This window comes from Octodon degus, unplaced genomic scaffold (assembly GCF_000260255.1).
Source record: "Octodon degus isolate 3935 unplaced genomic scaffold, OctDeg1.0 scaffold00008, whole genome shotgun sequence".
NCBI lineage: Eukaryota > Metazoa > Chordata > Mammalia > Rodentia > Octodontidae > Octodon > Octodon degus.
The window spans coordinates 13,881,220-13,905,684 of record NW_004524584.1 but is presented as its reverse complement, the minus strand read 5'-3'; the positions used below and the strand labels follow the sequence as shown (position 1 = coordinate 13,905,684).

The 24,465-nt window shown below is 54.5% G+C and overlaps 2 protein-coding genes across 4 annotated transcripts in view; both read left to right on the top strand.

The window, feature by feature from the left end:
* Positions 1-249: 249 nt before the first annotated feature.
* Positions 250-9,783, top strand: LOC101560783 (cytochrome b-c1 complex subunit 1, mitochondrial). Its single transcript, XM_004625061.2, has 13 exons — positions 250-361; positions 598-738; positions 3,348-3,434; positions 4,787-4,916; positions 5,088-5,286; positions 5,741-5,820; positions 7,367-7,482; positions 7,714-7,857; positions 7,963-8,123; positions 8,228-8,313; positions 8,644-8,732; positions 9,058-9,133; positions 9,600-9,783. The coding sequence occupies exons 1-13, from the start codon at positions 293-295 to the stop codon at positions 9,662-9,664; spliced, it is 1,443 nt and encodes a 480-aa protein (XP_004625118.1). The 5' UTR covers positions 250-292; the 3' UTR covers positions 9,665-9,783.
* A 3,713-nt stretch (positions 9,784-13,496) lies between these two features.
* Col7a1 (collagen type VII alpha 1 chain) overlaps positions 13,497-24,465 on the top strand; it is a 30,297-nt gene continuing 19,328 nt past the window's right edge. For 2 of the 3 annotated variants that reach the window (XR_002818966.1, XM_023705677.1), the window contains exons 1-35: positions 13,497-13,564; positions 13,670-13,755; positions 14,189-14,369; positions 14,941-15,100; positions 15,187-15,280; positions 15,369-15,530; positions 15,645-15,808; positions 15,885-16,014; positions 16,106-16,222; positions 16,323-16,469; positions 16,553-16,669; positions 16,743-16,892; positions 16,969-17,100; positions 17,997-18,140; positions 18,232-18,357; positions 18,580-18,723; positions 19,529-19,648; positions 19,785-19,928; positions 20,276-20,401; positions 20,500-20,646; positions 20,824-20,946; positions 21,263-21,409; positions 21,635-21,769; positions 21,854-22,000; positions 22,077-22,213; positions 22,486-22,612; positions 22,694-22,840; positions 22,927-23,099; positions 23,196-23,231; positions 23,314-23,340; positions 23,431-23,475; positions 23,546-23,608; positions 24,023-24,094; positions 24,178-24,213; positions 24,350-24,385. Coding sequence is in view for 2 of the 3 variants with exons in the window: in XM_023705677.1 (XP_023561445.1) it covers positions 13,671-13,755; positions 14,189-14,369; positions 14,941-15,100; positions 15,187-15,280; positions 15,369-15,530; positions 15,645-15,808; positions 15,885-16,014; positions 16,106-16,222; positions 16,323-16,469; positions 16,553-16,669; positions 16,743-16,892; positions 16,969-17,100; positions 17,997-18,140; positions 18,232-18,357; positions 18,580-18,723; positions 19,529-19,648; positions 19,785-19,928; positions 20,276-20,401; positions 20,500-20,646; positions 20,824-20,946; positions 21,263-21,409; positions 21,635-21,769; positions 21,854-22,000; positions 22,077-22,213; positions 22,486-22,612; positions 22,694-22,840; positions 22,927-23,099; positions 23,196-23,231; positions 23,314-23,340; positions 23,431-23,475; positions 23,546-23,608; positions 24,023-24,094; positions 24,178-24,213; positions 24,350-24,385 (4,041 nt within the window). In the remaining variant the exon portion in view is untranslated. The remainder of the gene's footprint in view (positions 13,565-13,669; positions 13,756-14,188; positions 14,370-14,940; positions 15,101-15,186; positions 15,281-15,368; positions 15,531-15,644; positions 15,809-15,884; positions 16,015-16,105; positions 16,223-16,322; positions 16,470-16,552; positions 16,670-16,742; positions 16,893-16,968; positions 17,101-17,996; positions 18,141-18,231; positions 18,358-18,579; positions 18,724-19,528; positions 19,649-19,784; positions 19,929-20,275; positions 20,402-20,499; positions 20,647-20,823; positions 20,947-21,262; positions 21,410-21,634; positions 21,770-21,853; positions 22,001-22,076; positions 22,214-22,485; positions 22,613-22,693; positions 22,841-22,926; positions 23,100-23,195; positions 23,232-23,313; positions 23,341-23,430; positions 23,476-23,545; positions 23,609-24,022; positions 24,095-24,177; positions 24,214-24,349; positions 24,386-24,465) is intronic. The other variant, XM_023705681.1, reaches the window with a different exon arrangement.

Here is a 24,465-nt window from a genome sequence, read left to right as displayed (position 1 = left end):
CCGTAATCCCAGCGCTCATGGAGGCTGAGGCAGGAGCATCACAAGTTCTATTCAATCCTGGGAAATTTAACAAACTAAACCGCGTCGCAACCTAAAAAATAAACTAGAGCTCAGTGAGACCTTGCCTAAATCCAGCGCCGCAAGACTACTAGCGACCAGCCCTGTTATGAAACCCTTGTTCCGCCAGGGGGCGGCCGAGCGCCGAGTCTTCTGTGCTGCGCCTGCGCCCGAGGGGCGGCCGCGTCCGTCCTACGCATGCGCAGGGCAGCTTCGTGGTGACGGAAGCGAGAAGATGGCGGCGTCCGTGGTCTGCCGGGCGGCCCGAATTGGGACCCAAGCGGTGCTGCGCTCCGGTCGTTGGGTGAGGTGGCGGCGAGGACGCGGGGCTGCAGGGGTCTGGGGTTCGGGACACGGGAGGGATTAGTGTTAGCGATGGCGGTTCGAGGTGGCGAGATTGCGGAGTCTGGCCGCGGGAAGGTCACGGTAGAGGGCAGGATGCGCTCTGCACATCCCGGAGCGCAGTGGTGGGGGACAGGGTCCCGCTTGGGGCCAGGGGCGATACCAGCCCCGACCTCATGGCGCCGCCTCTTTCCGCAGCCGGCCCTGCTGGGGGCCCCTGCCTTGCGGGGCGCCGCGACCTATGCGCAGGCTCTGCAGGCCGTGCCGGAGACGCAGGTCAGCGTTCTGGACAACGGGCTGCGCGTGGCCTCGGAGCACTCGGCCCAGCCTACCTGCACGGTGAGTGGGACCCAGGCGCCGATCGGCTTCCGTCTGCGCCCGCGGGGGTGGCCTTGGCTTGAGTCCTGTGCCCACTCTGCTCGCTGGATGGCCCCCTTTACGACTTCAGTCTTGTCTTCTCTACAGTTCTGCCCCGGACAGTGCTAGATGCAGTGGGCGTTCGTTCGCGCACCACCCACCGCCCACCAGGCGACTTTCCCAGCTTCTTGTTCATCCTGTGTGAGAGAGGATGGTGAAAAAAAATGGGGAGAATGGGATTCACAGATATTTTTAGGTGACTTGCAAGGGATCTAGAACTGTCACCTTCACAGCCAAATTCAAGAAGTGCATTCAAATCCAAATGCAATGGAGGATGCCTGTAATCCCAGCACTCCCGGAGGCTGAAGCAGGAGGATGTCAAATTCAAGCACAGAGTGGGCAGTTTAGCCACTTAAGCTACACACCTTTTCTCAAAAACCTGGGATTGGGGGTGAGGATGTAGCTTAGTGCAAAGGCCCAGAATTCAGTCCCTAGTACCAGAAAAAATAAAGGTGTTCAAGAGGCTGGGAATGTAGCTCAGTAGTAGAGCGCTTGACTAACATGCCCTGGGTTTGAGCTCCAGCACTGGGAAAAGGAGAGAGAGAAATGCATTTGAAGATTACAAGGAAATGGGTGATTTTCCAAATAGAAATCTTCAAAATTGACTCAAGAATAGAATTTTGACTAGGTCAGTGAATATGTGAGAATATTCCCAAGAAGTAATCCTCTCATCACCACCTGATCACCACTTCCAGGGCCAAATGTTTTTTATTGGAAAGCTTTCTGTTTTGTTTTGAGACAGTTTCGGTATGTAGTTCAGGCTGGTCTTAACCTTACTATGTAACCCAAATGGCCTCACACTCAGGGTGATCCTCCTGCCTCAGACTCCCCAGTGCTAGGATTATAGGTGTGGGCTACCAAACCCTGCTATGGGCAAATTCAGTTTTCCAGGAACAAATAATGTTCTATGATGTAAATTGTTACTGCACACAGAAAAAAGTGGTAAACAACTTGTTACTATACATTGGGTGTGATGGGGCAAACCTGTAGTCCCAGCACTGGAAAGCCTAAGGCAGGGGATCATCATGAGTTTGTGGCCAGCCTGGGCTACTTAGCAGACCCTACCTCAAACAAACAAACAAACAACCACCACAAAAAAAAAAAAAAAAACAAAAAAAAACAAACACCAAAAGAGAAGACTGTATAAATTGACCTAAAGCCTGCTAAGACAGTTCAGTGGATCATGTTATATTTTGTGGAATCTGAGAAGATATAGATTATAAGCTGCACCATGTGTTCCCATGCCAGAGAAACAATACTGGGTTATAAAATGGATTTGCTTTCTAAGATGTTAAACTTGAAATACACATTCAACTAAGATTTCTGAGACAGGGTCTCACTGTGGTTCAGACTGGCCTTTAACTCACTGGCCCAGGCTGGCCTCAGACTCCTGCCCCAGTCTAGGGTTACAGGTGCTAGGATTACAGGTATTCACTACCATGGCTGACTGCATTCAGCTAAGATTTTACTACATGCAGTATGTATATCGGCATCTGTTGCGAAAGTAGATGTGAGAGATTGAAATCAGTTGTAAACAGATAGTAAACTAAAAATGAGACCATTGTGACTATGCGTATTTTTCTTTTTTTACATTAAATTTTATTGGTATATTTTAGATACACATAACAGTCATGGTAGTGTTTCACAGCACCCTAGTCGGTAGTGTTCAGCGCTCAGGTCTGATTAAAAGCTTTCATGGCTGTCGGTGCAGCTCAGTGATGGAGCCCTTGCATGGCATGTGAGTAAAATATTAAGCTGGAGACAGTCCTGGCCTCTGAGGAGCTTGAAACAGATGGATTGCTTGACCCCAACGTTTGAGGCAAAGCCTGGACAGCATGACGAAACTATCTCAACAACAGAAGAAGCTAGTGGAAGATTGCTTCCTTAGTATGATGAAATGTACAGTGTCTAAACTAATAATCTTCCTTAATGATGAGAGAATAAAGTGATGGTAGCAAAGGCAGGATATTCTTTTTGTAATGCAGAAAATAAGTTGTTTGCAGATGTTAGGTTTCATTACCAGAAAAGGTAGAAACAGCTGAAAAGAGACTAACACTTGAAATTCGACTTACTTGAGAGGCTGAGGCAGGAGGATTGCAAGTTCAGCCTAGGCAACTTGAAAAGACCTTGTCTCAAAGTAAAATATTTAAAAGCGTTGGGGATATAACTCAACTCTTAGAATGCTTGCCTATTATGTGTTAGGCCCTGGGTTCAACCTAGCAGCACGCGCGCACACACACACACACACACACACACATAAAACATGGTGGCAGTGGGAGCAAATAGGCACAGCGATGTTTGTGGTATCCCTGATGATAGTGATGGAATAGGATGAGAAGAAGGTGTACAGGGTGGTGTCCCTTGGTTGGCCCATGACATGACTCCGCGGGGCCTCAAGCATGGGATTTACAGGGGCACTGCATCCCACCTTGGGTCTCTGCCCCCTGGGTGGAGCTCATACTGAGTTATTTGGGTGGGTTGTGATACAGGTCAGTGTGATTTTTTCCTTTTATTGGTGGTTTCTGGTCCAGGTAGGAGTGTGGATTGCTGCCGGCAGCCGTTATGAGACTGAGAAGAACAATGGGGCAGGTTACTTTGTGGAACATCTGGCTTTCAAGGTGAGGCTCATGAAGTCTGTGACTTCCCTGGGCTCAGGGCTCCCTGTTTTAAGAAGGAAGGTCAGGAAAATAAGCCTCCTAAATACAAGGTCTGGCCTTCCAGGAGTCATGTGGGCTTAGCTTCTCTGAGTGAGTACTTACCTGATGAGCCTCTGCATGAAGTCCACAAAGCCAAGAAAACGTAAGGGGCCACAGGAGCCCCACCTACCACTAGGCAGGTGGACCCGTGTCCTGTGCATGCTTCCGCATGGACTTGCTCAACTTAACATACAGACGCACATGCGCTGTGTACCTTAGAGCATAGAAGTGCATGCTGCAGGACTGGTGGGACAGCTCAGCAGACTAAGCGCCTGCTTAGGCAAGTGCAGGGACTAGGGTTCAGTCCCTGGTACCACGTGCTATTTCGGCCCCACCTCTGGGCGAGCTGAGCCAGCAACTGAGTCTGGGCATGATGGCACACACCTGTAATCCCAGTACAAGGGAAGCTGAAAACCGGAAGATCACTAAGAATCCCAGCTGTGCAGTGAGACCCTGTACCAAGTATATAAATTAAAAAAAATAAAAAATAAAAATAAATATAAATATAAATATAAATATATATATATATATATATATATATGTATATGCTTGTGAAATGTCCTGCTTGGGTGGCTATCTGTGCACCCCTGATTGCAGAGGCCCATGTGTTTATAAGTGAACAGAACAAGATGGGGAAAAGGGTTTGGGATAGGCGAGTTGTGGAGCCGGAAGAGGAAATCCAGACAGCTCCATTATTATGTGTGTACATGCATATGCATGATTATATGCCATGAGATGGCACACAGGACGGCGCCACTGCCCCTGCACATTCATGGGACTGCAGTGGGTCCTCCCGGGGTAACTGGGGGCAGACACACAAAATCCTATGAATGGCTCGGCTGGGGAGTAAGTCACGTCACTTGTGCAGGCAATGGGCCTTTAATATTTGAGCGGTATAAGGGCCAGCCAGATAGCTCAGCACCTGCTTAGGCAGACGCAGGGGCCAGGGGTTCAATCCCCTCGTGTACCCTGCTGGCTGCCCCCCCACCCCCGGGTGGCACTGACATGGCGATTGAGATTGGGCATAGTGGCTCATGCCTGTAATCCCAGTGCTTGGGAGGCTGAAAACAGGAGAATCGCTACGAGTCCAATCTACCTACTGAGACCCTATAGATCCTGTATTAAATACATTAAAAAAAATTCGAGTGGTATGGACTCTGGGCCCTGTATCCCTACAGTCATTGCTGAGGGAAATACTGGTTAACCACTTGTAAGGACAGGATTTGTGGGCTTCTGCGTGACTACTGATTGGTCTTCTTGGTGCCTGGTTGTAGGGAACCAAGAATCGGCCTGGCAGTAACCTTGAGAAGGAGGTAGAGAGTATGGGAGCCCATCTTAATGCCTACAGCACTCGGGAACACACAGCCTACTATATCAAGGCACTGTCCAAAGACCTGCCCAAAGGTAATACCTGTGAACCAAAGATTGGACTTTAGGGGAGTAGGGAGAGACTCCCAGGAGCCCCAAGCCAGGTGCACAATCAGACTCCATGGGTTATCAAAGGGGGCGGCATGAGATGCCAGGCTTGGAGAGATATGCTGTCGTCACCTACCTAACATAACTCCATGTGTGCAGCTGTGGAACTTCTGGCTGACATCGTGCAGAACTGCAGCCTGGAAGACTCACAGATCGAAAAGGAACGAGATGTGATCCTGCAGGAGATGCAGGAAAACGATGCCTCTGCGTGTGATGTTGTCTTTGACTACCTACATGCCACGGCCTTCCAGGGCACCCCCCTTGCCCAGCCTGTGGAAGGGCCCAGCCAGAACGTCAGGTGAGACTGCCCGAGCGGGCAGCAGTGCGCGGGTACTCTGGCCAGACCTCGTCTTCTATGACACGTGTTTAGTTGGCTGCTGCCTGTGCTATTTCTCATTCACACAGGTGGACACAGGCTCTGTATTGGCCTATGTCCCTGTGAGCTTTCTCTTTTTTGTAGTGACTATGTGGTCCTCACTTGATGGATGGGTGGCAGATATGGGGGAAGAGGATTGATTGAGGGTCTGTCAGGGCTTGCTCTTCAGAGAAGCCAGGCCTCTTTCAGCTCTTTTTTTTTTTTGAAACAGGTTCTCACTTCCCATGGAACTATCTCAGGCTGGCCTTAGATCCATAGCAGTCCTCCTGTCTTAGCCTTCTGAGTGCTGGGATTATAGGCATGTGCCAGTACATCTGGCTGTCAGTTCCATTTCGTGTGACTCAGCTTGCTGACCTGTTGGCCACGTGTCTTGCAGGAAGCTGTCTCGCACGGACTTGACGGAGTACCTCAGCAGGCATTACAAAGCCCCACGCATGGTGCTGGCAGCAGCTGGAGGTGAGTGATGGTCTTGTGGAAGCCCTGGGCAAGTTATCTGTAGCCATAGAGAGCCTTCTGCTCCAGGAGATTGTCCTGGAGGGGAGACAGACCCCTCTCTCTAGGTAAAGTTGCTTCTGCCCTCCTGCCACCTCTGAGACTGGCCCCACGGGCACTGATGCTCAGGCTGCTGACCCCACCCCTCCCCACCCTGGAGGGCTCAGGCCTTTCTTAGCACCTCCTGCCAACCTGGGCCTAGAATGTGGGCTGGTGGGCACATAGCCCCTAGCTTGTTCTTGTGGTCATGCCATCAGGAGAACCAGGCACTGGCTGTCATGATGGACTAGGAGCGTGTTGGAAGGAAGTGCAGAGTAGCAGGGGAACTGTTGATGGGGGACTCAGAGCTGAGGCAGGGGTAGACGTATGTGACATTTGTGCCTGAACAGGGACTGTAGAGGATGGTAGGATTTAGTTCCATGGGGAGCGGGCAGCCTGGCAGTGGGGGAGGTCAGTGTTGTGGCCTGATGCCTGTTTAAGGCTTGCCACCAGGTGGGAGCAGAGTAGAAGCAGGCCAGCTTGCGGGGGGCTATGGTAGGTGCCTGGTGGGAAGAGAAGTGGTACCTTCAGGATGGTTTTCTAAGTTGAAAAAAACCTGACACAGGTCTGGATGTAGGTGGGGGAGCAAGCTCCAAGATGCTTCCTTCCTGCTTATGATTCTTGCCAGCTTTATGGTAAAAATAAAACAATAGTAACAGCTGATAGGAAGAAGATGATAGGACTTTGGAACCAGGAAACTTTGGGACCAAGAATAGCTCAAGTTATTGCTACCTCAAGTTATTGCTACCTCAGATGTTATACACTCTTAGCAGGGCTAACGCAGGAGGTCCACGGACATAGCACTAGATGTTCCAGACACTGGGCTGCAGAGGCCTCCTGTAGGATGAGGGGAGAAGGTCTGGCAAGGGGTTCTGAGGACAGTTTGCAGTGTTGCTGCAAATGTTCCCCCCTCTCGGACCCCAGAGCTCACAGGCTTCCTGCAGTAGTGCCTCTGTGCTCTCTCACCTGCTCCTCCTGCAGGCCAGGGCCCAGATCTGCTTGACTTAGGGCTTGAGGAACAAGGCAGCAGCCAGGAGCCTTGTGCCAGAGAGCTTTAGTGTTGTCCTTGATGCAGGTGAAATGCTGCTTCTAGGCTGAGAATCGGCCTTTGTGGTGTTTTTCTCCTGTCCCTGATGCTAGGGGAGCTGTTTGACTCTGAGGCACCTGTCCTGCTATGAGGCGTGGTCTCTGTGAATGAACTTCCCTCAGCCTGCCTCAAAAGTCCTGTCTCGGGGACTGGGGAGATGGCTCAGTAGAATAAGCACTTCCCTGGCAAGTGCAAGGGCCTGAGTTCAATCCCTGGTTCTGCCAAAAAAAAAAAAAAAAAAAAGAAAAAGAAAAAGAAAAAAATTCCTGTCTCTTCTGTTGCTCCTGCTGAGATACACGAAGGTCCTGCATCTGTGTGAGACCCTTGCCGCTGCCCTGTGTCCTGGCCCTGACTGGCCAGTAGCATTGCTGTCTGTTTCTGCAGGGATAGAGCACCGGCAACTGCTAGACCTTGCCCAGAAGCACTTCAGCAGTGTCTCTGCAACATACCCAGAGGATGCCGTGCCAGCTCTAACTCCGTGCCGCTTCACTGGGAGTGAGGTACACTAGGGGTGGTCAGGGAAGGAGCTGTCAGCTGCGGACCTCTGGGAGGGCCTTCATCTGCACAGTCATCCTTTTGGTTCCAGAGACTGGGGAGGAACCCTATGGCTCCTGCCTCACATGCACCAAGCACATGTCTTACTAATGTGTTTGCATCCCTGCCCACACCAGCCACCCTGTGTTCACCCAGGTAGTCTGGTTGTCCCTCAGCCTTGACATGCACTGTTTTAGATACGCCACCGTGATGATGCCCTGCCTTTGGCTCATGTGGCCATCGCAGTAGAAGGACCTGGCTGGGCCAACCCAGACAACGTAGCTCTCCAAGTGGCCAATGCCATCATTGGCCATTATGACTGCACGTACGGTGGTGGTGTGGTAAGTGCTAGGGCTGGGCATGGGACTTGTCTTCAGGAGAAGGGGAGGGGACCATGTGCTCCTTAGCTTTGGACACAAGATGCTGATTGTCTTTGGCCCTGGCAGCACCTATCCAGCCCACTAGCTTCAGTAGCTGCAGCCAAGAAGGTGTGCCAGAGTTTTCAAACCTTCAACATCTGCTACACAGAGACGGGGTTGCTAGGGGCGCACTTCGTCTGTGACCGCATGAGCATTGATGACATGATGTTCTTCCTGCAAGGCCAGTGGTGAGTGCCAGCCTAGTTACTGCCTTAGTTCAGGGTGGTGGGCTGCTGAAGACTGCACGGTTTCCGGAAAGTATAGCACACCCCCACCTCCACCCCTGCTTTAGGATGCGCCTGTGCACCAGTGCCACAGAGAGTGAGGTGACTCGGGGCAAAAACATCCTCAGAAATGCCCTGGTATCTCATCTGGATGGTGAGTCTTGTAGCCTTATAGTACGACCTAGCAGTGATAGCTGAACAGCCCGAGTGTGGCCATCATTCCTAGCTAAGGTTGGAAAGGCAAACATTGAAGTTGTGCCATTTAATCCCTCCCCACCCCCATACACACGCACCTGGGGATTTGGAACTTGAGGGGGAGGGGAGATGGCGGGGCCCCAGGTTACTAGTGGCAGGCTGTTAAAAGGTGAAGGTTGTGACCTCGGGTCAGAGCAGAGTCCTATAGGTCATGGTCAGCTGGGCATTGTGTGTCTGTGGGTCAGGGATAGGATTGGGCAGGCCTCTAAGCTTTCTCCCACTCTCAAAGGCACCACGCCGGTCTGTGAGGACATTGGACGCAGCCTCCTGACCTATGGCCGCCGCATCCCCCTCGCTGAGTGGGAGACCCGGATTGCGGTAACATGGGTCCCCAGGAGAGATTCTGGGGTCTTGGCATGGCAGATACCTGCCACTGGGAAGCGGGTGATTGGGGCCTGACAGAACAGAGTCTGCCATCTGTTGTCCTAGGCAGCTGTCACTTGCAGGGCTGCTGTAGTCAGGCAGGGTGGTGGCATCAGTGATGTATGAGCGTAGAGGGGCTATGGAGACCCCGGCTACCTTTCCCTGTTTGAGCTTCGGGGACCATTCTAAACATGTGGACAATCTTGGTCAGCTACAGAAAGTTCACTGGCTAGGTGGTGCCAATGCCTGTCAGTCACGTGCCTTCTGCTTCTCTCTGAAGGAGGTGGATGCCCATGTAGTACGTGAGGTCTGCTCCAAATACTTCTATGACCAATGTCCAGCAGTGGCGGGATTTGGTGAGTAAGCTACATCTGTTCTTTGTCTTTTACCTTAGCCATTGTTTAGCTTCCCCTTCCACCTCTGCTTCCCCACCCCAACCTACACTGAGAGGAGCAAGTTGAGGGTCCCATGTTGAAGGTCCCACAGTGAGGGCCCCACGAGGCTTCCCCAGTAGCCTGGCTGCCAGGGAGTTCTTGCTCAAAAAACCTGCCCCAGCAGCTCCCTGACTCCCTGCCACAGGGCCTCCATCAGTAACCCCACCCACCAAGTAACGGGTACCCTGGGTGTGGGGTGGAGTTCCAAGGGCCAGAACGTGAAGGGACAGGCTCTGTACCCCTGAAGGAATGTTCTCTTCCCTCTTTTCACTCAAAGCCTGTCTTGTGCAGTATTGGGCAGCAGCTCTGAGCTGGGTATGGCACAGGGCCAGGTGTCCCTGTGCAGGCCAGGCACCGCACCCTGACGCCACACCCTTTATCCCCACAGGCCCCATCGAGCAGCTCCCAGACTACAACCGGATCCGCAGTGGCATGTTCTGGCTGCGCTTTTAGGCAGGAAGCCTGTGCAGGGAAAAGGGTGGGGCTGGGGCTCCTGGTCCCCCACACAAACAGCCACTCCAGCTCCTCCAAGTGTGCAGCAGAACACCACCAATAAAGTGTCGTGGTGAGAAGTGTGTGTCCTTCCTTGAGCACTGGCACCAAGTCTGTTGGGCAGTAATGGGGAACGAGAGCTTCTACAGTCCCTGCATCCTTCTGCCTTCCCTCAGGCTGATGTGTCCTCAGCTGGGGGCAAATGTGGGGGCTGCAGCACAAGGCCTTTGATGCTTTGCAGGAACTTGATCCCAGATGTTTCCACTCAACCACGGGGGAGGTGGAGGGTGAGTTCCTTAGCCAGCCTGTCCCAAGAGCAGGATGTGGGCAGTCGTGGGAACTGCAGCCCCTGCCGGTGTCTTAGTAGGGGTCCCATCTAGGAAAGCCTTCCCTGCAGACCCTGTAGGGGTGGTCTGCTGGGGATGGACTAGAGGGACCAAGGGCATCCCTGAAGAAGCCACCCTCCTCTGTTTACTCTGGATTCTGAGAAAGAATAGCCTGGGGCGGTGTTCTCCTTTGGTTTCTAACTGCTGCCTGGGCAGGCAGGACAAGAATCCTTGCCTCTTTTTGCCACTGACTCAGGATCTAAGAATAGCCCTGAGCTCAGTGGGGCCTGAGCCCCACTTGACTAGGTCTGTCCTTGGCAAGTCTTGAGCTGCTTGCCCCATGATCCTCTCCCCGTTTTCCTAAGGCAATCAGAACCTCAACTGCCTTGTCCTGATACCCCTATACCCCTTTGGGCCCTAGTCCCCAAGGTGAGTGGTCAGGTTGTCCCTTCTTTCTGTATAGCCGCATTCCTTTCACACCTAGCACACCCAGGTTCCTGGGGAGTTCAAGGGAGAAATGGAAGGGAGGGCCCCATTCCTCTTTGAGGAAGTTACTGGCTGATCATGAGCAGGGTCGTGAGCCAACATCACTGAGAAAGAGGTTTTCAGAAGTCTACCTAGCATCCTAACCTAAAAAAGCCTGGAGTTACCCTCATCCTGTTGAAGTGTGTTTCCCTCACACCCACATCCTGCCAGAGGTTGTCAATTAGGAGACATCTGTCAGTCACCAGAAGCCCAGAACTGAATGCTCTGGGTCATTTCCTGCTGTGTGACCAGCTGTAGAAAAGCTGTTGGGCAGTGTGGGAGCCTGGCAGGCCAACGCTGGCTGCTTGCAGAGATGTGGTGTACGGGCAGGAGGAATGAGTGCCCAGCACACTGCTCTGGAGTTTTAGGTCCTGGAGGATGGGGCTGGATTTCCCTTCCAGGCCCAGTGCCTGACCTCAGGGGCATAGGTGTACTGGGTGCGTGAGAGCTCGAGCTACAAACCAAGGCATTTGCTCTTGCCCCTGGTGGCATGCTGGGGAGGTCCTCCAGAGACTGAAGAGAAGGGACTCATTCAGAGCTGAGGTTTATTAGCACTGGGACTCGGCCTGGATCTCAGTGGTGGTTGTGGTGAGGCAGGCTGGGGTCTGGCCCTTCCAAATGAGAATAGCATCCCAGCAGGGCTGGGAGAGCATTGGGGAGGAGTGGGTTGGAGGGAACAGCTGCTCAGCTTTAGCTGTGGTTCTGGTACGGAATTGAGATACACAGGACCCTGCGATGTGAGGGGCTGGTGTCACGTTGCAGAGCTGGTGACAGACATAAGCAAGGGAATGTCCGGGGAAGCATAGGAAGGAGGTCTGTCTTTGGTGGTCCCACTGCCCTGATGGGAGCAGCTGCAGGTAGGCACTGGGCCCCGATCCTGTGCCTGAGTCCTTGTCTACTATGAGGCACCTACGAGGAGGCTGACCCTGGGACTCTCAGAGGGCCACATCCCTGCTCAGCCTCATGGGACCTGCAGACATGCATGCATCCCTAACCAACCTTGCTTTCCCTTCCCTACAGCCTTCCCAGTCCCTTTGACCCCTCACAGCTGCCCCTCATTCCAGAGGGCTCCTCAGTTCTGCTGTGATTTACCTAAACACCCACACTCAGAGCTGGGCCTCTCTTCTCAGGCTGGCCCACAGTACACGTGTGTCTGTACTGTGTGCTGTCAGCTTACCTGCTGCTCTCACCCTTGTTCAGGAGGTGAAGGCTCTGGGGACATGGCCTGCCTCGGTGATGACAGTATGGTCTCCACTGCCTTCTATAGTATCTTTCCAGGGATGATAGATCCTCGGCACAGCTGAGGTGATCTTACCCTTGGATCACTGTCCCAGCACAGTAGCTGGGTTGGGAAAGTCAGAGATAAGGGGTGGCTGCAGCTCTGGGCAGTAGGAAAGTTGGCAGTATTGGGTGGTCTTCACTGCCCCCAGGTCTGGCCACACCACAGTCTTTAGGCCTGGAGGAGTTTAGGGAGACAAATATCTGAAGTTCTGTCCCAACCTAGTTCCTGGATCCCAGGGGAGGGAGGCGACAGGACCAGGTAAGGGCTCATAGTGGTGGTGAGTATAGAGTGGCTCCCTCCATGCCCAGAATACTCAGGATGGGTAAGAAGATGGGAGTCTAGTTTTCTAGGATTCTGTCCATGCCACAGCATCACCCACATAAGAGCTATGCAGGTACAAAAACTCCCTCAAGATGGTGGTCCTGCCCAGCACTCAGGAGGTTGAGGCAGGAAGGTAGGCATGAGTTCAAGACTAGCCTGAGCTACATAGTGAGACCCTGCCTCAAAAACAAAAGACAGGGGCTGGGAAGATAGCTCAGTAGAATAAGCATTTGCCTGGCAAGCTCAGGGTTCTGAGTTCAATCCCTGGTAACACACACACACACACACACACACACACACACACACACACACACACAAAGAGGTTCTGGATTTGAGGACTAGGATGGGATCCAGTCAGAAGAGGGGTGGGAAGTCCAGCTGATCAGAGGAAAGAAGTGGGTCAATTATGAAAGGGGAAGCTACAGGTACCCCTGAGGGCAGTAAGAAAAGGAGACAGGGCCTGGGGTTTGAGTGGAACAGGTCTTACAAGAAGAATAGATTGAAGGAGGGGAGTCCAAGGCATGTAGGTAGGGACCCTGACTTGAGACTTGGACAAGCTCCCCATTGGGGCATAAGCTGCAGGAGGTGGATTCCTGAGAGCTGAGCTGTCGCCGTGGGTGGTCCTAACCTCCACATCTGGACAGGCCCCCTTCCTGTAAACACAGCTGGATGGCATTTGCCTGGGACTAGATCAAGGCATTGGGGCGGGAGGGGGCATTGGGTTGGACATATATACATGACATAGATTCCTTTCTCTGCCTGCCTGCCCACTCCATGAAGGGGTTGCATTTCTTAGATCCAGTCCAATAGAGCCTAACGTCCCTAAAATAGGTTCAGAACCCCAGACTTGCTGGGGGCTGCTGTGTCTGTCAAGGAAGTTGGGGTGGGGCTCTCCTGAGAGGCCCACCAGATGGAGGGGTGGCTGATTCACAGGAGTGGCGTGAGTCAGGACTCATGGCCTACAGGCTTGTCTGGACACCCCCACCAGGTTGGGGGTGACTCATCTCCAGCTGCAGCTTCCCCCTACCTTGGCATAGCTACCCCCTGGTCTGAAGGAACCTGTCCACACTTCAGCCTGCAAGTCACTTCACTGGTCATTCTGTGACCTAATGTGAGTTGGTTGGGAAGCCCCTTCCCTGTCGAGAGCCTGGGGTTTCCCAGAATCCACAAGAGGGTTTTGACTTAAGTGGGCAGATTCTCTCTGGGAAGGAGTAGGGGCAGCCACCTCTGGGGCGGTGGGTGGGTGAGGCTGGCGCTCTTGTTCCCGCCCACCGCCCCTCCCCTTCCCTCCCCTCCCCTTCGCTCCCTCCCCAGGGATCTGGGACTTTTCTAGAGCAGTGCAAGGCGGGACTGCGACCGAGGCGGCGCTGGCAGCGGGAGCCGGGAGCCGACTGAGGGGCGCCGCAGGCAAGGCCAAGACTTGGGGTGGGAGAATGCTGGGCTCAAACCTGCTAAAACCTGGGGGGCAAGGGGCAGAGGCCGGGAACCTGGTTAAATGTTTCTGTCACTCAGGATGAGGCCGTGGCTCCTGGTAGCAGCCCTCTGCGCTGGGATCCTGGTGGGGGCGCCCCGACTGCGGGCCCAACCTGGGGAGAGAGGTGGGCACAGCGTCCAGTCACCCATCCTTCCATGTGGCCCTCATCTCTGACACCTCAACCTCCACGACCCCTCCTCCACCTAATTCTCAAATTTCCCAGATCCGCTGCAGTCTGGGGCTAGCTGGGTTCCCTATGTTACCTCCTGGCCATCTGCATGCTGAGCCCAGCCTTATGCTCCCCTACTCCCTTCGGCTGGTCCCCAGAGGCTGGTTTGAGTCCCAGATCCACACCAGAGCAAACTCTCCCTCCCTGCATGTCCTGACCCTTGCAGGAGAGTCATCCTGGGCCCCACAACGTTCCCTCCAAATGTTCCCAGGCTCAGGCTATTCTGTCTGGGTTGCTCTCCACCCCAGACTCAGTCCCAAGAGTCCACAAGGCCGGGGGAGGGCACGTGGACTCCCAGCAAAGGTCATGATCTTTCCTTGGGCCCCAGTGACCTGCACCCGCCTTTATGCCGCTGACATCGTTTTTCTACTGGATGGCTCCTCCTCCATTGGCCGCAACAACTTTCGAGAAGTACAGGGATTCGTGGAGGGACTGGTGCTGCCTTTCACAGGGGCAGCTAGTGCCCAGGGAGTGCGTTTTGCCATGGTGCAGTACAGTGATGATCCACGGTGAGTGTGGCCTGGGTGAGGTGGGGACCTGTAGAGTTCAACAAGCAGGGTGGAGAGTCTAGATACTCTTGACTCAAGGTTGTTCAGAGACAGGATTAGAGGAGCCTAGAGAGTCCCTACCTGGGACCTTCCCTGGAGATGGGGAGGGCTTCACTCCACAGGGCACACATGTTGCTGGGAGAGTACATGGCCCAACATGGGAAGGCTCTAGTTTTGATCTGGACGGTTAAGGAAGGAGGAGGGCTGGGACCCCCAGATGCCCAGTGCCAGTTGCGTGCTCTTGTTCTAGCTCTCTGACCCTTTCTGCATCTCTGTGCGTCGGAAGCACTCCCTGACTAGCCAAGTTCATCTTCCTACAACCTCCTCCAGCAATTATTTCACTAGACATTTTGTCCCTCTGAGCTGTGAACCCCAAGGGCTCCTGATAGGCTGGGCCCAGCCACAGTGGTACATAAAGGTGTCCTTGGGAATCTGTGAACATGAGGGCTTCAAGTCCTCTTCCAGAGGCCTTCTAGGACCAAGATTGGAAACAGTCCTTATCCTTTTCCTGGTGCCTGCTCCACCCCATCAGGACAGAATTTGGCCTGGATGCACTTGGCTCTGGGGGTGATGTAATCCGTGCCGTCCGTGAGCTCACCTATAAGAGGGGCAACACTCGCACAGGGGCTGCACTCCTCCACGTGGCCGACCATGTTTTCCTGGCCCAGCTGTCCCGACCTGGCATCTCCAAGGTGATCCCTATCCCTCCCCTGCTCCTGAGGTGGCTCCAAAGTAAATATCTGAGGAAGCCCTGACTTGGCTTCTGCCTCTGCCTTAGGTCTGCATCCTCATCACTGACGGGAAGTCCCAGGACCTGGTAGACACAGCTGCCCAGAGGTTAAAGGAGAAGGATGTCAAGCTGTTTGCTGTGGGTAAGTCCTGAGCTACCATGAGGGTCAGCTGGGGAAGGCCATTCAGAGGATACGTGGGCAACCAAGTCCTAATTGGCTGTGGCCTCAGGAATCAAGAATGCTGACTTTGAGGAGCTGAATCGAGTTGCTTCACAGCCAAGCAGTGATTTCTCGTTCTTCGTCAATGACTTCCGCATCTTGAGAACTCTACTGCCCCTCATTTCTCGCAGAGTGTGCACAACTGCTGGGGGTGTTCCTGTGACCCTACCTTGTGAGTTCCCGCCCATACTATATGCCTGCCAGCCCCAGGCTGGGTGTGCTGGGGTCCCTCTCTTGTGCTTCTGAGGCCCTGCCCTCCTACCTGATCACCTGACCCTATTTGCAGCTGATGACTTGACATCTGGACCCCGGGACCTGGTGCTGTCTGAGCCAGGCAGTCAGTCCTTGAGAGTACGGTGGACTGCAGCTAGTGGCCCTGTGACTGGCTACAGGGTCCATTACACCCCTCTGACAGGGCTGGGACAGCCACTACCAAGCGAGCGGAAGGAGGTAAAGCTGCCAGGGGAGATAGGTGGGTGGCTGGTGCTGTGTTGGACAAGATGAGGTAGCCTGTGACCCTGGACAGGTGAATGTCCCAGCTGGTGAGACCAACGTGTGGCTGCAAGGTCTCCGGCCTCTGACTGAGTACCAGGTGACTGTGGTTGCTCTCTATGCCAACAGCATCGGGGAGGCTGTGAGTGGGACTGCTCGGACCAGTGAGTACCTCTCCCCACCTCTGACCCCTGCACCTAACTGCCTGGCCCCACTTGCCTCGCCCACTCTCCACTCTGCTAATCTTTTCCCCAGCTGCTCTTGCTGGGCCAGAATTGACCATCCAGAACACCACAGCTCACAGCCTCCTGGTGACCTGGCAGAGTGTGCTGGGTGCCACTGGCTACCGTGTGACATGGCGCGCCCTCAGTGGTAAGTGGAAGGTGTGCATGATGGGCGTCCCCACACTGCAGAAAAGGCCATGGGGCCATGAGTCTGCAAGGCCCCTGGAACTGTCTGTGCCTCCACTCAGGGGGTGCCATACAGCAGCAGGAGCTGGGCCCGGGGCAGGGGTCTGTGTTACTGCGTGACCTGGAGCCTGGCATGGACTACGAGGTGACTGTGAGCGCTGTGTTTGGCCAGAGTGTAGGGCCTGCCACTCCTCTTACTGCCCGCACTGGTGAGAAGCCTGCATTTTTCTTTGGGCTGGACTGGGCTGGCAGGGGAAGGGGAGAGTCCACTTATGTCCATGTGCCCTGGCAGACCCCTTTGTTGAGCAGACCTTGCGCCATGTCATCCTGAGCCCCACAGCCATCCTTCTTTCTTGGAACCTGGTGCCTGAGGCCCGTGGCTATCGGCTGGAGTGGCATCGTGAAAGTGGTCAGTAGAGGGTCCGGGGGGGGGGCAGGGGTCTAGGTGTGGCTTCAGCTGGCCTGATGTTGTCACTGTCTAGGCCTAGAGCCACCACAGAAGGTGGTGCTGCCCGCGGATGTGACCCACTACCAGCTGACAGGGCTGCAGCCGGGCACCAAGTATCGCTTCACACTCTATACTCTACTGGAGGGCCATGAGGTGGCCACACCTGCCATGGTCGTTCCCACTGGTGAGGGCTCTGGGGGTGGGCTGAGCCTTGGGGAAGGTGGATGGCTCCAGGCTGCCTCTTATGCTGTGTCATCCAGCAGGGCCAGAGCAGCTCCTGGGCCCTGTGAGGGACCTGAAAGCAACTGAACTGCCAGGGCAGCGGGTGAGAGTGTCCTGGAGCCCAGTCCCTAGTGCCACTGAGTACCGCATCACTGTGCGCAGCACCCAGGGTAAGAGGAGGCAGCCAGAGAACTCTCTGAATACTGAAGTTCCAGCCCATGGGGTCTGAGTACACCCTCTCCCTATCTCCTTCCAGTGGGTCCCTACAGTCTCTTCCTCACTGTGTCCTTGTCCATATCCACCTCCCAAGGTGACAATGAACCCAGAACAGCCTCCAGCTTGGCCTGTCCCCTCCCTTGCCCCAGCGTTGCTTTACACGCCTCTGTCTCCACTCTTTGCCCCACGTCTCTTCTATGGCTTTTTTTTTGGCTGAACTGGGGATTGAATTCAGGCCCATGCACTTGCCAGGGAGGCGCTTATTCCACTGAGCCATCTCCCGAGCCTGTTTTTGTTTCTGAGACAGAGTTTTGATATGTAGTTCAAGGTGGACTTCAATTCATTATATAGCTGAACTTGAATTTGTGATCCTCCTGCCTCAGCCTCCCAAGTTCTGGGATGATAAGCCTGCACCACCACGACCAGTTCTGTCCCTCCCTTCTTGTCCTCCTTTCTCCACAATCACAAGCTGCCCTTCTGTTAAACCCAGCTGTGACCACTGTTGGCACTTTTTCACTTGTGTCATTCCACACTGACCTGTCTGTTATCAGACCTCTCTGATATCGGTCTGTCCAAGCCCTGTCAACTCGAATTGCTGTCCACCACTCCTGTCATCCTGCATGCCTTGCTCCCGTTCACTGCCTGTGTCATCCAGGGTCCCCATTCAGCACTGGGCTCCTCTTGCCCTGGTCCTCATCTCTTGTCCTCTTTTGCATCTGCATCTCATCTGTCTGGCCTCGAACACCCAGCATCCCCAGCCTGAGAGCCTCTCAGCCTGTACCGCTGTCCACCACTGACTGCCACCATGTTGTAAGCCTGTCCTCTCTGCCAATCCTGCCTTCTGCCTTAGGGGTTGAGCGGACCCTGGTGCTTCCTGGGAGCCAGACTGCCTTTGACTTGGATGACGTTCAGGCAGGGCTTAGCTATATTGTGCGGGTGTCTGCTCGCATGGGCCGCCAGGAGGGTGATGCCAGCATCCTCACCATCCACCGAGGTGAGCACTGCAGGGAGCTTAGAGGGGTGGTTGATCAGCCCATTCCTGCCCTGTTCTTGATCGTTGGCTCCTGTCTATGTTTAACCCTTAGAATCAGAAGCTCCCCTTGCTGTCCCAGTACTTCGGGTCATGCTGTCGGATGCAACCAGAATGAGAGTGACCTGGAGCCCCGTTCCTGGAGCCAGTGGATTTCGGATTAGCTGGAGGACAGGCAGTGGTCAGTGTGGGGTGTGTGGGAGGATTGCTGAGGGGAGCAATCAAAGTGGGGGGAGTGGCTGAGTGTGGTGACATAGGCCTGTAATCCCAGAACTCGGAAGATGAGGCAGGAGGATCACCATAAGTTTGAGGCTACCCTGAACTACACAGTGAGATCCTGTCTAAAAAAAAAAAAAGTGTAGGGATATGTAGGAGCCATGCCACTGTTTTCTTGTGATCCTAGGTCCTGAGTCTAGCAAGATATTGCCTCAAGACTCTACTGTCACAGACATTGTGGGGCTGCAGCCTGGGACCTCCTACCAGGTGGCTGTGTCAGCACTTCGAGGGAGAGAAGAGGGCCCCCCTGGGCTCATCGTGGCAGAAACTGGTCAGGGTCTGATCCTGTCCCTGGGTTCTCTGCCTCTAGTGCCTCTTCAGACTCCATGCCCCTCCTGCAGGCCCTTCTCCCCAGAATTTGTCTCCTCTTCACATTCCCATTGCCTCCCCTCAGGTGCCCTGTTTCCTCCTTCAGTCTCCCATGCTTCCCTTTAGCCTTCTCTTTTTCATCCTTCCTTGCCTTTCCTTTAAGACCCCCACTGTCAGGACCCACCAAATAGCTCAGGAGTAAAGTGCCTGCAAGCAGATGCAGGGACCTAGGGGTTCAATCCCCAGGCTTGCTGTGCTGACCCCACCCCTGGAGTGCAATTGAGGCTGGGCATGGTGGCGCATGCCTGTAATCCCAGCTTTTGGGAGGCTGTAAACAGGCAGATCGCTATGAATCCAGTCTAGTAATGAGACCCTGAACACCTTGTAGATCCTTCCCTAAAAAAGTACAAAAAAAAAAAAAAAAAAAAGACCCCCCCACTGTCTTTGGCCTCCCTCAACTCATCGCTCATACCCTGCTTTTTCTGGACCCAGCTCTCCTCTTAGACTTACACTTTCTCTTTGCCAGACCCCTCACTGCATCCATTTGTCCTCATGCCTCCATCAGACCACCCAACACTATCAGATTCCAGTTACACAGATTTCCACTATCCTTTCTTTCAGGACCCCCACTTCTTGTCTGTTCTCAGGTCCCTGCCACCTGTTGGACTCCCATAACTTTTCCCTGTCAGATGACCCTGATATTTCCCCTCAGTCCCTGCCCTGATCCCTTGTCAGACTCCTAATGGCCTCATGGCTTCTCTCTTCAGATCCTCTGGGCCCTGTGAGGAGAGTCCATGTGACTCAGGCTGGGAGCTCATCTGTCACCATCGCTTGGACCAGGGTTCCTGGTGCCACAGGATATAGAGTTTCCTGGCACTCAGAACATAGTGAGGACTGGGGTCTGGGAAGGTGATGGGAGGCAGGTCTGGATGGAACAGGAACTGGCATATCTTGGGGGTCTGCATAGGACATTGCAGGGCAGAGTCTGGCTGTATCTATCTCTGTATCCATCTCTGCTCCCAGTTCCAGAGAAATCCCAGTTGGTTACTGGGGAGGCCACAGTGGCTGACATAGACGGGCTGGAGCCAGACACTAAGTATATGGTACATGTAAGGGCCCATGTATCTGGCGTGGAAGGAGCCCCTGCTTCTGTGGATGTGAGAACTGGTGAGTGGACCCTGGCCAGCTGCTAGCCACACGTCACTGGCTGATGCAAGCCTGCCCTGCTGTGTATTTCTGAGTGCTCCTCCTGCCCAGTTCATTGCTGTTCAGTGAATGCCATGCCCTATTGACCCACCCCTATTGGTTGAATTTCTACCCACAGTGACCTCATGGCCGCCCTACACTGCCCAGCCTGAAACACTGAGCCCCCTCTTTCTGTGCTGTCCACCCAAACCACACCTAACCCTCAGATGTCCCCTGCTTTTACCATGCCTGCACTGCCACCCTCTTCTTTCTGCCAGATACCCAGTCACCCCTTGTCTCTCATTCCCTCATCTACCCTCTGTCCTTAGCCCCTGAGCCAGTGGGCAGTGTGTCAAAGCTACAGATCCTCAATGCTTCCAGTGATGTTCTGCGGGTGACATGGGTCGGGGTCCCTGGAGCTACATCCTACAGACTGACTTGGGGCAGGAGTGAAGGTCTGGCTCCCTGACTATACACTTGCCCTTCTTGGTTGGGGTTGCCCCTCTGTGAGCCACCATGCCCATGCCATCTGGCTCTTTGCTTGCCTGGCCAGGTGGCCCTACCAGACACCGGATTCTCCCAGGAAATACTGACTCTGCAGAGATACGGGATCTGGAGGGTGGAATCAGCTACTCAGTGGGAGTGACTGCTCTAGTTGGGGACCGCGAGGGCACACCTGTCTCCATTGTCATCACTACACGTAGGTGAAGGGGGCTTGGATGGGTAGGAAGGGATTGCAGAAGGGTGTACTTGGAAAAGGGACCAGGGATTTAGGGGGACGAGGTGGGGCAGGGTCTGGGAAGAGAAAGGAGGAAGTCTGGCTAGGGAGATGTGTGGGGGGAGTTATGTGGGACCCAAATTCCCATGTTCTCTGCAGCACCTGAGGTGCCCAGCACCCTGGAGACACTCCGTGTGGTGCAGCGTGGGGAACATTCACTGAGGCTGCGCTGGGGTCCAGTGTCTGGGGCACATGGCTTCCGGTTGCGCTGGCGACCCGAGGGTGAGTGGTGTCTGAGTGAGAGGCTTGGGTTGGTGAGGAGGGGGTGGGAGGTGGACATGGTCAGCCCAATCTTGCCCTGGAAACTCAGATAGTGAGATCAGTTGGGTGGTGGGATCACCAAGGTCACGGAGAATGAATGAGTAGGGTCAATGAAGTGGGCAGTGGTTGGTCATCTAGAATGAGGGCAATCAGTCAGAACAGGGACCCAGATGGCAGAGTCAGTGAGGGCAGTGAGGGTCAGTGAGATGGGCAGTCCACCAGTGACATAGTAGTGTCCTCCTACCTGCTTTTGGCCCTCATTCCCATCTTGCCCTAGGTGGTCAGGAGCAGTCCCAAGTCCTGGGGCCCGAGTCCAGCAGCTACCACCTGGATGGGCTGGAGCCAGACACACGGTACCATGTGTGGCTGAGTGTCCTGGGGCCGGCTGGGGAAGGGCCTGCTAGGGAGGTGACTGCATACACTGGTGAGTGTAGTGGGCCCACCTGCCGTGGTGTGCTCCTTCCCAACTGATGACCTGTTCTGATTTCCCATACCCCAGATTCAAGTGACTCCTGCTTCCCCATTCCTGTGACTCTGGGGTGATCCCAGTATGATCCCCCATGATGAACCTTCCCTAGGATCTCAGTTCTCCCTTTTCTGGCTTCTCAGGACATAGCTTCTGATCACTGATCTTTGATTCCTCTTTCAGAGTCATCTCGCGTCCCAAGCACTGAACTCCGTGTGGTAGACACCTCCATTGACTCAGTAACTCTGGCCTGGACTCCGGTGTCTGGGGCATCCAACTATATCCTGTCTTGGCGGCCCCTCACAGGCACTAGTCAGGGTGAGGAGGAACCAGTTTGGGGATGGGCTGGCAGCTGGGGCTCGAAGGGGATTCTTTTGTTTAACCAAGTCCTGTTCTCCGCAGATGTACCGGGGATCTCAGAGACACTTCCAGGGATCTTGAGCTCCCAGAGGGTGACAGGGCTACAGCCTGGGGTCTCCTATGTCTTCTCCCTGACCCCTGTCCAGGGGGGTATACGGGGTCCTGAGGCCTCCGTCACAAAGAACCCAGGTATGGAGGGCACACTGGGAGAAGTGTCGCAGCAGGTGGGTGGGGTGGCCAACAGTGACTTAGTTACTTCCTGCAGAGTGTCCTCATGGCCTATTGGATGTGGTCTTCCTGCTGCATGCCACACAAGACAATGCTCACCGTGCGGAGCCTGTGAGGAGGGTCCTGGAGCACCTGGTCTCTGCACTTGGGCCTCTGGGGCCTCAGGCTGCCCAGGTTTGGCTCTGAGGCAGCCAGACCCTGTCTCTTTCTCCCCGCTCCCACCCCAGGCCATACACCAGCCCCCATCTCTACCCCTCCATAAGTCAGGCATTTTCTCAGCTCTCCTCCAAGCTGCAGATTGTCTCGCCTTTCCTACCGCTATAGCTGACCCCTGATAAACAGTTGTGGTTTAGTCTCACCTGCCCCATTTCTGTCTTTCCCCAGCCCCTATGCACTTTTATCCCTGTTCTGTCATATCCCCAATGCTCTATGTCTCCCCATCCCAGGTTGGCCTGCTGTCATATAGTCACCGGTCCTCGCCACTGTTCCCACTGAATAGTTCCCATGACCTTGGCATCATCTTACAGAAGATCCGTGGCATCTCCTACACAGACCCAAGTGGGAACAATCTGGGTGAGAACTGCAGTGGGTATGGACTTGGGGCTTCCTCTTGAGGAGCTTGGTATGCCAGGGCTCTGACATGCCCTTCCTCAGGCACGGCTGTGGCTGTAGCTCACAGACACCTCTTGGCACCTTCTGCTCCTGGGCGCCGTCAGCAAGTGCCAGGGGTGATGGTTCTGCTGGTAGATGAGCCACCAAGAGGTGACCTATCCAGCCCTATCCGTGAGGCCCAGTCTGCTGGTGAGGAATTTGGATGATGGGGCTGGGGGTTGGGGGTTGGGACAAACTCAGTGGAGTTGTCACGCAAACTGCTGACCCCTCCTTAGGGCTCAAGGTGATGATGTTGGGCTTGGCGGGAGCTGACCCTGAGCAGCTGCGTCGCTTGGTGCTGGGCACAGAACCTCTCCAGAATTTCTTTGCCATGGATGATGGCCCAAGCTTGCACCGGGCAGCTGGTGACCTGGCAGTAGCCCTGTGTCAGGCAGCCATGGCCATTCAGGTTTGGAAGCAGCCCCTGGGGGGCTAAGTGTGGAGAAGAGGGAACCCGGGGGTTCCTAATAGCACAGCTTGGCTCAAAGAGACCTTGTGTCTACAGCCCCAGCCAGGACCTTGCTCTGTGCATTGTCTGAAGGTGAGTGTCTGGAGCAAAGGGTGTGTGGGCACAGGCACCCTGGGTCAGCCTCTCCAGCCTCACTGGATGTGTCTTTTCTTAGGGCCAGAAGGGGGAGCCTGGAGAGATGGTGAGTCGTTCTGTGGGGAGTGCAGAGTGAGCTGGGGTCAGTGGGCCAGGACAGCTGGAGGCATAACACTCTTGGGTTTTTCCTTCCCAGGGCCTAGAAGGAAGAGCTGGGCGCCCTGGCGACCCTGGCCCCCCGGTGAGTGCCTCCCTGTGCCTAGCCCTGCTCTGACTGGCTTTCTGTTTTCTTACCTGTTCTGCTTTCTCAGGGCAGGACTGGTGTTCCTGGTCCCCAGGGTCCCCCTGGAGGTACTGTTGCAAAGGGCGAAAGGGTAAGTGAGAAGACCATCATACTTGGCCTAGGCTGTCCATCCAGGGTTCTCGGGATTTAGGAGGAAGATGGAGGAAGCAGAGCCAGAACCATAGAGGCTCTGAGAAGCCTGGACAGAGACCATAAACCATACCAGAGATTTGGGGGAGGCTCTTAAATGGAGATGCCACAGGGCAACAAAACCCCTTGGAGAGCCTGAGTGGCCACCCCAGGTCCCAGAGGCAGCAGGGGCCTTGTCTCACCACTGTCACATACCTGGAGTTGAGATCAGTTCACCTGGGAGGGGCCACTTCTCTACCTGACAACACTTGGGCCTGTGGGATGGGAGCTGCCTATGGATGGGGCAGGCTTTTCCAGACAACCAGATCACCAGGGGTAGTGATCCCTTCCTACTCTGACTTCTTTGCTTCCTTAGGGCCTTCCTGGAGTAGATGGGGCTCCAGGTATCCCTGGTCGCCCAGGGACTCCTGGGACCCCTGGTTTGAAGGTAAGAAAGCCTTACTTTGTGTGTCATGGTGGGATGATTGCTTGAGTGGGTGGGATGCTTCTGACTCTGTCTTCCATTTACAGGGCTCCCCGGGGTTGCCTGGCCCTCGTGGGGAACCGGTAGGTACTTTCCTAGTATCTTCCCAGGGTTTTTCTACAATGTGGGGAGGCTGGGGCAAGAGGGTGTTGGCCTCTAGAAGCCTACTCTGAGACTTACCTGAGCCGGAGTGCCTCTTCTGTTCTGCTTTGTCCTCAGGGATTGCAAGGGCCTCGAGGCCTGAAGGGGGAGCCGGTAGGTGAAGTTTAGGGGATGAGGATGTCCCTGGTAGGGACAGGGTTGTAGATGCTGGGCAGAACCTGAGGTGTGGTGAG

What these genes read in the sequence shown, in the direction of transcription:
- LOC101560783 (XM_004625061.2), top strand. Translation starts at nt 293, where the DNA reads ATGGCGGCGTCCGTGGTCTGCCGGGCGGCCCGAATTGGGACCCAAGCG. An exon ending in CCTGGTATCTCATCTGGATG is followed by an intron (nt 8,314 to 8,643) that starts GTGAGTCTTGTA and finishes CCACTCTCAAAG; the next exon opens with GCACCACGCCGGTCTGTGAG. An exon ending in AGTGGGAGACCCGGATTGCG is followed by an intron (nt 8,733 to 9,057) that starts GTAACATGGGTC and finishes TTCTCTCTGAAG; the next exon opens with GAGGTGGATGCCCATGTAGT.